This window comes from Carlito syrichta, unplaced genomic scaffold (genome assembly GCF_000164805.1).
Source record: "Carlito syrichta isolate Samal-C Ts95f unplaced genomic scaffold, Tarsius_syrichta-2.0.1 Scaffold297317, whole genome shotgun sequence".
Classification (NCBI taxonomy): Eukaryota; Metazoa; Chordata; class Mammalia; order Primates; family Tarsiidae; genus Carlito; species Carlito syrichta.
Genome location: NW_007241413.1, coordinates 20,884 through 32,696, shown reverse-complemented (window position 1 = coordinate 32,696; position 11,813 = coordinate 20,884). Strand labels below are relative to the sequence as shown.

Sequence of the window (11,813 nt, the reverse complement as noted above, 5' to 3'; positions counted from 1 at the left end):
CATCTAAGCCGGGCTCGGTGGCTCAGCCTGTAATCCCGCGCCTTTGGGAGGCTGAGGTGAGTGGACTGCCTGAACCCGCAGGTTTGAGACCCACCTGGGCAGCGAGACCTCATCTCTACAATAAATCAAAAAAATCAGCCGGGCGTGGTAGCGCATGCCTATAATTCCAGGATCCTTGGAAGGCTGAGGCGGAAGGATCACCGGAGCCCAGCAGATCGAGGAGCAGCCACTGCCCTCCAGCCTGGGTGACAGAGTGAGACTCCAACTCAAAAAAAAAAAAGGAATGCCATCTGTCTCTGATCCATCAGTTCATATACTGGGCATCAGAGGTGGGAGATGCAGTCAGAGAATCAAAGGGTTTTAGGAAGTGTGAGGCTTGGCCATCCTACCTTGAAGAGTTTGCAGTTCTCATGGAGACAGAGACACTACTTACAAATGATAAAAATTCCTCATGTGGCAGCTATAGCCTTTTGGCCAGTGTGAACTAGACCATCCCACCTGGTCATTAGCCTCTCCCCGCAAGTCCCTCAGATGGAAGTCCCAGTCCTTTTAGTAACCCTGGCAATTACTTTCACCCTGAGGACAAAATTTTAGAAGAGCAGGAAGAAAGATGGCCCTGGGGGTGGCTGGCAGGACCAAAGCAGTACTTCATATTCACTCCCCTACAGGATAGCAAGGTACCCCTCCAACTACCCATGGATAAGAAAGCCATCTAGTGTGGCTGATAGGAGAGCTCTGAGAATTCAAATAAGACTTTCTTTGCCTATTTCCAGGCCTGTCCTAGCCTAAATGTCAGAGTCTAGATCAATCCTTGAGGGCATATAAACACAGGGCCATAAGAAGAAAACAGCTGAGACTGTAAGTCTTGTTCCTGAAGTAGGTCTGGGGAAGGTAGAATTGGGGAGGTATTTGGACCTTGGGGGAGAAGGACTGGAGCATCTGTTTATAATTCATCTTGACTTCACCTGCGATCATCTAAAATATCCTCATATGAGTATGCAGCATGAACAGAAATGGTCCATCCTGAACTCAGCCAGTACAGAGCTGCTCACCAGAGAAGAATCAGGGAACAGCAGCTCTGGAGGATGGGAGGAGTTAGGGTCCGGCCCTGCCCCAGACCTTCCCGTGTCCAATTTCTCTGTGTCAGCTGTGCTGCTCAGCTGTCCACGTTCCTCCAGCACTGTCATTCCGGCTCTGACACCAAGGCAAGAGGCTAGGAGGCCTACATATAGCATCTGGGTAGCTGGTGTGAGTACGGAGGGTCCTGGGTGGGGGCGCTTAGCCCCCAAGGAAGAGGACCAGTCTTCCTCCAGCACCACCATCAAGGTCTCAGGGGCTCCCTCTTCCTCCACAGACAGTGGCCTGACTTAGGGAGTCCCAAACGTAAGTTGTCTCTTCCTCTTCTTTCCATTTCCAGGTCCCCTCACCCCACCCGCCCCAGTCTGTAGTCCATTCCACTTCTTCATTCTTCGTGAGTAGTTTGGGTTTTAGGAATGAAATTATTCTACTCCAGAATGAGCTAGCACTGGAGGGTGACATGGGAGTGGGGTCAAGGGATGGTGTAGTAATGGAAGGAAAGGGTCAAATTACTATGAAAACTTAAAATAGATGAGGCCTGAGGCAGGCTGGGACAGAACTAGGCACAAGGCCCCTAGAGCTCAAGAAAGAAGCAGGGGAGAACAAATGTCTTCAGGCCATCTCCATGCATTCAGGGACACACATTACACCTCCCGAGTGAATGGGGTATCTGGAAAGGAGTGCATCACTTCTCTGTTGCCCACAGAAACACCTAAACCATGCAGGCTTCAGCCCTTGGGGCTGTGAGCTCCAAGCTCCGAGGCTGCCCCTAAAGGAAGGAGGATGGAGACCAGTTTGAGGACCTGACTGAGAAGTTCTTCAGGCTGTGGGGCTTTTTTTCTGGGCCTCTCTGAAATCTCTGTTCATAAGCCCTGCCAAAGGATTTGTGTCTAACCAAATTTTCCCCAAAGCCTCGCCTTCAAGGACCACCCTACTTCAAGGGACAGAACTAAGGGAGGGAAGATGGCAGTCAGGGATTAGATTTCATAGTGGGGTCCAACCTCTTGCAGGATGACAGAAAAGGAGGTGCTGGAGTCCCCTAAGCCCTCCTCCCCAGCAGAGACTCGGCAAAGTGGGGTGAGTCAGCCTCTGACCATCGGGTGTGGGAGGCTGGGAAGCCATTACAGCCCCTGAAGGAAAGTTCTTCAGTTGATCTCACTTGTGTGTCATTTGTTGTTCGGATGCTGGCCAGCACCTGCAGCCCCCAACACCCCCTCATCCTGGGGCATGTTCTTTGCCCCAAGCTAGAAAACTGTCCAGTTAGCTTTAGTCCCACCTACTCTAGAGAAGTTGACAGTCCTTTTAACATTGGGTTTCCTTCACTCCCCTCAGCTACAGCGGCTGAAGCAGTTATTCAGGAAGGGGTCCACAGAGACAAAGGAGATGGAGCTTTCCCCAGAGCCCCAGGCCAATGGGGAGGCAGTGGGAGCTGGGGGTGGGCCCATCTACTACATCTATGAGGAAGAAGAAGAAGAGGAGGAGGAGGAGGAGCCACCCCCAGAACCTCCTAAGCTTGTCAACGATAAGCCCCACAAGTTCAAAGATCACTTCTTCAAGAAGCCAAAGTTCTGTGATGTCTGTGCCCGGATGATCGTTCGTGAGTCTCGGAGGGAAGTGGAAAGAGTGTGATGGTGAAGACGGGAGATGGGGGAGGGTCTAGGAGAAGGGTGTCTGTAGCGCATGGACTGTGGCTGGAGTTGATTTAAGGCCATACTGTCAGCCATTGAGAGTAGGGCCCCAGACAGGAAAGCCCCTGTGTAGTAGGGATGCAATGGGAAGGGGTGATCCGGAACCTCACCCCAGTGTTCTCCCCCTCTCCCAAGTCAACAACAAATTTGGGCTTCGCTGTAAGAACTGCAAAACCAACATCCATGAACACTGTCAATCCTATGTGGAGATGCAGAGGTGCTTCGGCAAGATTGTGAGTAGGCTCTGGGGAGTGAGGAAGTAGAAGGGAAGAGGACATGTTGCCATCTGCCCCTTGCTGGTCTCCTCAGTTGTCACATTTTCCTGCTTGTCTTTCTCAGCCCATCTCTTAACTCTGAGATGGGGTAAGCGCTCATGGGAGAGATGGGGTTCAGGGCCCTACCTTGCTACCTCTAATGCTTCCTCCCATCCGATCCTACAGCCCCCTGGTTTCCGTCGGGCCTATAGCTCCCCACTGTACAGCAACCAGCAGTACGCTTGTGTCAAAGATGTCTGTAAGTGCTCCTTACCGAACATGAGGGAACGGGCAAGTCTAGAGATGGTTTCGAGCCACCTTTGGCTTTGGAAGCCAAATTCAGAAACAGAAACATTCTATTTCCCCTGATTCTCCCCCAACCTAATATTTGTATGTCCGTTTGAATACAGGATCGATATTCCCCTGTTTTACAGCAAAGGGAGATAAGATTTCGTTGTAGTTCCATACAGCTAGCAAGAGGTAGAGCCAAGATGGGAAGCTGCTATCTTCAGAATCTGTACTCTTCATATGCAAGGCCATTTCTAAGTAGCAACAAGCATTCTAGACTGTTACCCTTGTTACAGTCATAACGGACTCAGGGCCAGACCCAGAACCACAGTCATCCTAGGCACGTTCACAATTTGACAACCCTTAAAAGCATCTTTGTTGGCAATGTTCTCGACATTTATTTGGAAGAGTGGCTGAATTCTGTGAGGAACGTGGGTGAAAAAGAAGAATATGCAGGTGGCAGCACCCCAGCTCACACATGCCATGGAAGCTAGTAGTTAAGGGATCACTGTCCTTGGGAGGAGAATAGTGATTCCAAGCCCACCCCAACTCCCAAGAGTCCAGAGTTGTCTCTCCAACATCATGATACTCTGCCTGGGAGGAGTCCTGATCATTATTTTTCTCTGTCACATTACACCACCAGCGATGTTTTTAGAGCCTTGTATAGATTGGTGACCAAGGTATTGCCTAGCTGACCTTTCTCTGCTCTTTCCCCTGGCCTCCCCCACACACTTCCCCATGAGTATCCATACTTACACCCACCTCTCCTTAGGTGGTCTCTCTGCCTTCCCAATAATGTCTTCTTTTTCCTCCCATTCCACTAGCTGCTGCCAATCGCAATGACCCTGTGTTTGAAACCCTGCGCACTGGGGTGATCATGGCAAACAAGGAACGGAAGAAGGGACAGGCAGATAAGAAAAATGTGAGCACCATACCTCCCCACTGGCATTCCTCCCAGAGACTCCATAGGGCAGGCTATTTCCCCTTTTGGAAAGCTATAGATCCTCTTCCCCCCAAATTGCACATAGCTCAACAGACAATTTTTTGTCTGCCATTTTAGAGGATTTTTTGGACCAACTCAGCTCACCATGACCTCAAGTTAAGATCTCCTGCCATAGAATGTGCCTTCTCAAATTGTCAGATTGACTGCTACATGCACCTGAAGGCTAGGCCCCAGGCCTTTGGCAGTGCCAGATAACACAGGCAGGAGCCATGCTTGGGAAGAGAATTTATCATGCTAAGTAATCCAAGAATTCTAGAGCTATGCAAGGGTCTACGAAGATCATCTGGTCTGACCCATTCATCTTATAGATGATGAAACTGAGGCACAAAGCCACTGGCCAAGAGCAGAGTAACAAGATAATTAAATTGCCAAATTACTAGATGTGTATTCAGTTCAGCAAGGAATTTGTGAAGAGTATTCTTACATCTTTCCGGATAACCAGGATGGGCTAGTATGGATGATGTTTACAGTTAGATGGAGTCCTACAATTGGTTGAATTGGGCACTATCCAAAGAGTTCAAGTCCTTTTGGGAATGTTCAGTTAGAGGGAGGTTTCTGATACCTCAAACATGATTTGGTCCATGGTCGTCACATATGTTTATTTTTCTCACTGATGCAAATGAAGATACAAAGGGTATATTCATTTAGTTTATGGGAAAGCTAGGAGAGAAAGTTTATACACTAATTAATACATTTAAAATTCTGGCTGGGCATGGTGGCTCAAGCCTATAATCCCAGCAGTTTGGGAGGTTAAATCAGGAGGATTGCTTGCACCCAGGAATTTGAGGCTGCAATGAGCTACAACCAGACCACTGCATTCCAGCCTGGGCAACACAGTGAGACTCCTACTCTAAAAAAAAAAAATATACACACACACACACACACACACACACACACACACACACACACACATATATACACATATATATATGCAGAGCATATAGTAAAGGATCTGGATCATGGGGTTTATTTGAAGGTACTGAGAATTATTTGGGAAGAATTATTAGAAAAGAAGTGACTAGAGACATGTCAGCTGTCCTTAGACATTTTAAAGAGGCCACTTTTTTTTTTTACATTTATTACTCCAGAGGTCAAATCAGGACCAATAACTAAAAGTTACAGCAAGACTGACATAGGCTTAATGTAGGGAAAATCACATTTTCCAACACCAGGGGTTACTTTGTAAGGCAGGCATTTAGCTACATTCAAGCACAATGTGGGTGACCCACCTGCCAGGGACTTTCAGAGGAAGTCCCTGCATTAGGCAGATGGTTGGACTGGGTTTTTTCCAGCCCTGAGATCCCAGTATCCTATAGTTATCCAACCTGACCACAGAGAACCAGAGCAAGACAGCATCTCCCTAACTCTGGTCCCCCTCCAGCCTCTAGCAGCCATGATGGAGGAGGAGCCAGAGGCAGCCAGACCCGAGGAAGGCAAACCCCAGGATGGTGAGTGTCATCCGCCTCTGTCCAGAGATGGAGTAGGACCAGGGACTCAGCTGTGGCACAGGGTGGAGGAGCAAAGGGCAGGCCAGGTTTGGAGATTTTAAAAGGCCCTGCCACAGAAGGGAAAGAGAATGAGGACTGCCTTCCAGGAGCCAGAGACAGTTTGTCATGTTTCCCATCCCAGGAAACCCTGAAGGAGATAAGAAGGCTGAGAAGACACCTGATGACAAAGTGAGAATCCATCCTTCCTTCAAGGACCCCAGGCCTCTCCCCAGCCCAAGTCTGCTCAGCAAAAGCTCACACTCCTCGGTTTCCCTCATCCTTGACCCACACTCCCTGCTGCTACCCGCCCCCCCCCCTTAAACTCCCAGTTCAGGGGCCTGGAAGAGAGTTCGAATGTGTCTGGAGAATGCTCTGCCATGCCTGCCTGCCTCTCAGTGTGTCTGGAGAATGCCCTGCCTTGCCCTCCTGCCCCTCAGTGTGGGGTAGAGGAGCCCTAGGACTCATCACTCCCTTCCACTCCCAGCACAAGCAGCCTGGCTTCCAGCAGTCGCATTACTTTGTGGCTCTCTATCGGTTCAAAGCCCTGGAGAAGGACGACCTGGATTTCCCGTGAGAGGCGGGGTGGAGGAGGGGTGAGGGGGGAAGACGGTGTGAAGAGGGGAGAGCTGGATTCCCATGGGAAAGGGGGTACTCGGGGCTTAAAGCCTATTGGGGCTGGACTTGGGGGCGCAGCCAGGGACCCAGGGAATGAATGAGGCTCCTCCCTTCCTCTCCTAGGCCAGGAGAGAGGATCACAGTCATTGATGACTCCAATGAGGAGTGGTGGCGGGTAAGAGAAATGGCTAGGACTGGGAGTATAGGGGTTGAGTCTAGAGCCTGGGACTGAGGGACTGACTCTCCCTACCGTCTTCCCTAGGGGAAAATCGGGGAAAAGGTCGGATTTTTCCCTCCGAACTTCATCATTCGGGTCCGGGCTGGAGAACGTGTGCACCGCGTAACGAGATCCTTCGTGGGGAACCGCGAGATAGGGCAGATCACTCTAAAGAAGGACCAGGTAGCGCGGCTGCCCCTACCCACCCCAGACTCCTTGAAGACCCTGACCTCTCATAAGCCTAGGATGAGCCTCTGAACCCCGCGCTCCTCTGCGCTCCTAGATCGTGGTGCAGAAAGGAGACGAAGCCGGCGGCTACGTCAAGGTCTACACCGGCCGCAAGGTGGGGCTGTTCCCCACCGACTTCCTGGAGGAGATTTAGGCGTGCGGTCGTCCGCCGGCGGGAGATACCCACGCCCCATTATGGGCGGGCCCAGTGGAGGCTTGGGAGGAAAGGGCCGAAGGCAACTGGACTGCTGGCGGGGAGGGGTGGAAGGCCCGCCTGCGCGCGACGGGCTCCTAGCAAAGGACTGGCTCCCGCCTCCTCCCCCGGCCTGGGGCCTCGAATGCACGGTGCCCCGCGGAGCCCGCGCCCAAAACCCCCCCGGGCCCAGCCTGCGAGAGCTGGGAAAAGAACGCATCTCCGCTGGGGTGGGGTGCGAATTGTCGAATATTGCGAATGTATTAAAGTTTTGACAAAAGTTAGAAAAATTGTTCTTTAACTGAGAGGCGAGGGCCTGTGGAAGGGTGGAGAATCCTCCCAGCCGTCCCACCTCACTGCCATCGGGGAACCTGAGGCCAAGTGGGCTGAGGTTGGTGGGAGGTGGGAGACAGGCGCGTCCGCCGGGCGAGGCCTCTGTTGTCAGTGAAGAAAGGCGAGAGCCAGCCTGCAGGCGTGGCCCCACGGCCCTGCGGCTGGGCGCGCAGTGGGCGCCCCCAGCTCCCGGCGCTGTAGCCGCCGGCAGCCCCTTGCATTTCGGAACCTGGCTCAGCGCCGAGCCAGGCCGCCAGGGGGCGATGCAAGATCTCGTTGGAGAGCGAGGGATGGGGAGGGGGTGGAGGGTGGGTAAGGGGAAAGAACCAGAGACACCAAGCCCGAGACCCTAGGCCTGGGAGGCGGTGGGGTGCGTGCCGTCTCCATGGCAACACTTCCTCAAGTCCTCCGGGAACCCAGCTAGCGAGGCCGGGGGGCCTAACCCCTCCCGCGCGGTCCCTGCCCCGGCCCTTTCCGACAGGTACCGAGTGAGCGCAGGGCGGACGGCTAACCGGCTCTCGCCGAAGCCCCCCCTGCGGAGCGCCGTATGCAAATATTATTATTTGCATATGCAAATATGCAAATACGTCGACCCCGGTCAGGGCGGCAGGTGGCGAGGAGCGGGAAGGTGTGGGGAAGGGAGCAGAAGGAGACAAGGAGTTTGGGGACCTGGGAGCGGACCAGTGAGAGGCAGGCTGGGGTGGTCACTGGAGGAGGGCAGGCGGCGGGTCTTGGGCTTGTGGCGGGTGGGGGAGGGTCGGTCTGGCCAGCCAGGAGCTCCTCTTCTCGTCTGCCCGTTGTCTGCCAGGACTGAGGTTGGCACTGCCTAGCAAGGTTGGCAGCGGGAGCCCGGGCACCATCTGCTGCCGGCGGGGGGAGGGCAGAGGCTCAGCTGGGCTGGGGAAGAGGAGGGCCCGGGACGGGCGCGCCCCCCTTCCTTCCAGAAGGCTGAGGTGTGATGGGGGTAGGGAAGCACACAAGAAGACTGCGGAGCCGGGTTCGGTTTTCCGTTCTTTTTGCCCTTGACCATCCAAGATGCCTGGGGGCGGGGCGGGGTCCTTAAGGAAGATCCCCCCCCTCTGATCGCGATTGAGTGGAATCGGAGCAGATCACAGACACACACACCCCTACACACACACGCAGGTCAAGCCTCTGCCCTCATCCTTGGGTTCTGCCTACCACGAATGTGTGAGGGGAGGGACCACGGGAACTCGGGTCGCTTCTTCTCATCAAGGTCTGGGGGACTCAAAACGGAGGCCCCCGGATCCTCGAGAGGGCCCCCCACAATGCTGAAGCAAAAGCAATTTCCTGGCTCATTGGGCGGCGATGCTGGTGTGCGGGTGCCGAGGAGTGAGGAGAGCTGCTGTTCTCCCCCTACACTCGGGAGGCGGCCTCCTCCCTAGCCTCACCGAGCCGGCAGCTGTCCCTAATTAGAGCGGCGGTTTAATTGGATTTATCAGCAGTTAATAGGAAATTAAGCAAAGGGCCCGAGAGAAGGGGGGCGGGAGGAGCGGGGAGACAGGCTGTGCTGAGCTCGAAGGAGGGGTGCTGGGGTGCCAGCAGTGGGGACACAGACCCATAGCCGCCACTGGACCCCATGGTCACGCCCTCCCCTCCACACTGTAGAACCCTGGCCCGCGGCCGGAGAGCAAGTCCTGGGAGAGGGCCGCAGGCATGACAGCGACCCTGTGTGAGTCCCCAGCGCCCTCCATCCCGCACTCGACAGCCTGGGTGATGGATGATACTGTCGCGTGCTGCAAAGGTCATAAGTCTGGGCCAAGGAGCAGACTGCATTGAAAACAGATCCGAGGAAGGACCGAGTACTAGGGTACAATACAGCACCCCCCATTACCCACTCCACTCTTAGGGGGGAAAAAGTGCCCACCGAAGTCGGAAGGTTGGGCAGCACGAGGGGGACAAGGTAGGGTACAGAGTGACCATCTCCAACTTCCGACAGCAGCATGTCGGGGGTCTTAGGAATCCCCAGCGCACCCCCACGACTCCTCCTCCCCCAGACTTGTCTAGTTGGGGCCAGCAGTTCCCGCAGGGTCTGCTGCTCAGAGGCGTCCAAGACCCCACACAGCCCGCCCACCCCGGGGTCCCAGGGAAGGAAGCTTGCTGGCAGGCGATGGGGCCCAGCCTCCCAGTCCACAGCCCGAGGCGCCTCCTGTCGCCACGATCTCATTATACTGCTAGGCTAACGAGGCCTGCTCCTGAGACCCTGGCGACCTCCCTGCTGCAGTCCGCCGACCCCCTCCCCCCCACCCCCGCAAGGCACAGATGACAGCTCCTGCTGTGTGTAGGTGCCAATCTCGGAGGGGGTGTGGGTGGTCAGGGGTCTCTCTGTGCCCCTGGCCACTGTGGGCACCTGTACCCGCCCCCTGCCCGCATGGCATGCATGTGTGTGAGGTGTGTGTCTCTGAGCCCCAGGTGTATGTCCGAATTTGTGTCCCGAGTGTGTGTCTGTGCCTGTCGGTTTGTCCACTTCCCAGCCCCCCCCCCCACAGATCTGTCTGCCTAAGCCCCGGGGTGTCCGGGCGTCTGTGTGCATGTGGGCTGTGTTGTGCATTTAGGCGTCTGTGCCGCCCTTCACGCCTGGGTGTGCCCCGCGTGGGGGCGTTTCCGTGTGTCTCTGCCTGCAGGGCTGGGGATGTGTGAAAATCAGGAGCAGCCACTGGTGCGTGTGTGTTGCTCTCGCGTCTCCGCCTGCAGGTGTGTGTGTCTCGGTGACAGCGCGTGGGCGTGTGCCTGGGTGTGAGCCGCGCGGCGGCGTGTGTCCGAATGACAGTGTGACGCACGTGCGCGCGCGCCTGTGCGCGCGCCTGGGTGAGGCTCCCGCCCCCTCTCCTTCCTTTCCCATTTCTATTCCTCTCTCCTCCCCGGGCCGGCTCGGCTCCGCCGTCCGCATCATCTCCATCCATTATTGAAGAAACAGCCGCGTCCGCTCCAATCACATCAACAGCCCCGCCCCCTCCCGGTTCCGCTAGCCCCGCGGCCCCTCTGGGTGCCGGGAGAGGGAACGCCAAGGCGCGGCGGGGGCGCCGGCTGGGAGCGGGCTTGTGACCCTGTGCCCTGAGCCGGGCCAGGTGCCGGGACGCCAGGGTCCCCCGCGGAGAGCGCTTTGCATAAACAGATGGCGCGGGCGTCTTTGTCTCGCTCACTCGCCGCGCGGCTCCCGGCTCCGCTTCTGTCTGGCTGATGCAATCATGATCATCTCGGAGCCTCGGGACCCAGCGCCCTTAATAGTGGCAGAGGGGGTCAGGGACCCCGGGGCTCCCGAGCAGATGCTGGGCACGGTGTCTTCCCTCCCGGGCGCCCGCTCCACGCCCCACAGCTGCAGCGGGAGGTCCAAGGCCGCCCCGAAGTGACGGGCACGTGGAGGTGACCAGGAAGAGGACCCCGGGCAGTGCCCTTAGGTGTCCCCGACTGTCCCGTTGGACTGTTGCAGCCTCCTAGGGGCAGCAACCCAGAGACTAAGAATCGAGTTGGGGAATGGGGTGGGGGCGGAGACAGAGATAAAGGCAGAGACAGAGAGAGGCGCGTAAAGAGAGACTTCGCAGGTAGAGAGATGTAGAGGGAAGGAGAGAGACACAGAAAGCAGATGCAGAGGGACAAAGCCAGGTGGAGAGCGCACCGGAGGGCGAGCCAGGCAGACACAGTCCGAACGATAAGGAACCCACAGAGACCGAGCTAGACAGAGACAGACCGACGGCTGAAAAAGAAAGAGGCAGAGAGGAGGGCAGCCAGAGGCCGCGACAGGCCGGGCCAGGGGGCAGCCTCGAGACCTGCAGCCCCAAAGCAGAGCGGAAGCCCCAGGCGTCTGATGCCTCTGGCCCCGCAAGAAGAACCAGCCTGAACCCCGGGCGCCGCCAGCAGCTGGCGAGACAGGCGCTTCCGCGTGCCCTCTCCGCCCTCCGGCCTGCCCCCCCAGAACCAGGAGAGTGGAGTCTGCGGGACCCACCGCCTTGGCGGCGGGAGCGGCTGGCGTGACCGGCTGGGCGTGGAGGGACAGTCCCTGCGCCGACTTACCTGCCCGGACGCCGGGAGCGCGGGGTCGGCATTGCCCGACAGGGGGTGCCCGAGGCCTCTTCCCCGAGCGTAGAGCCGCTCGGCCTCCAGGGGGCGCCCGCGCCCACGACCCCGCACCCCTCTCGCTCCGCCGAGTCCAGCTGCGTCTGAGGCGCTGTGCCGCCGGCGCGCGGATTAGTGTTCCGAGTCGGGTCCCCGCGGGACCCCCGGTCCTGCCTAATCTGCGGCTAATGACTCCTGCGGCCCCTCCCCCGCCGGGCCGGCGCGGCCTGAGCCCTTGTGGTGGGAAAGTGCGGGGAGCGGGGCGCGATGGGGCCGGAGCCCAGGGAGCGCTGTGTCCCCGATGGGTCCTAGAGGCCACGGTCCAGGCACGGGGCCCACGGGCGGAGGCCTAGAAACAG

At 56.7% G+C, this 11,813-nt stretch overlaps 1 protein-coding gene across 3 annotated transcripts; it reads left to right on the top strand.

The window, feature by feature from the left end:
- Positions 1-1,180: 1,180 nt before the first annotated feature.
- STAC3 (SH3 and cysteine rich domain 3) lies at positions 1,181-7,340 on the top strand. 3 transcript variants are annotated; one of them, XM_008054626.1, is made up of 12 exons: positions 1,181-1,383; positions 2,088-2,154; positions 2,410-2,674; positions 2,901-2,998; positions 3,206-3,278; positions 4,132-4,229; positions 5,692-5,758; positions 5,940-5,986; positions 6,282-6,367; positions 6,536-6,587; positions 6,675-6,812; positions 6,913-7,340. In XM_008054626.1, the coding sequence occupies exons 2-12, from the start codon at positions 2,089-2,091 to the stop codon at positions 7,009-7,011; spliced, it is 1,089 nt and encodes a 362-aa protein (XP_008052817.1). In that variant the 5' UTR covers positions 1,181-1,383; position 2,088; the 3' UTR covers positions 7,012-7,340. The 3 variants fall into 3 exon arrangements, with proteins under 3 accessions (XP_008052817.1, XP_008052818.1, XP_008052819.1); XM_008054627.1 differs by lacking the exon at positions 2,088-2,154; XM_008054628.1 differs by lacking the exons at positions 2,088-2,154; positions 2,410-2,674; positions 2,901-2,998.
- The last annotated feature ends 4,473 nt before the right edge of the window (positions 7,341-11,813 follow it).

Excerpts from the sequence above, each read along its gene's own strand:
- STAC3 (XM_008054626.1), top strand. The coding sequence starts at position 2,089 with ATGACAGAAAAGGAGGTGCTGGAGTCCCCTAAGCCCTCCTCCCCAGCA. Across the intron at positions 2,999-3,205 it reads AGAGGTGCTTCGGCAAGATT|CCCCCTGGTTTCCGTCGGGC; the intron begins GTGAGTAGGCTC and ends CCGATCCTACAG. Across the intron at positions 3,279-4,131 it reads CGCTTGTGTCAAAGATGTCT|CTGCTGCCAATCGCAATGAC; the intron begins GTAAGTGCTCCT and ends CCATTCCACTAG.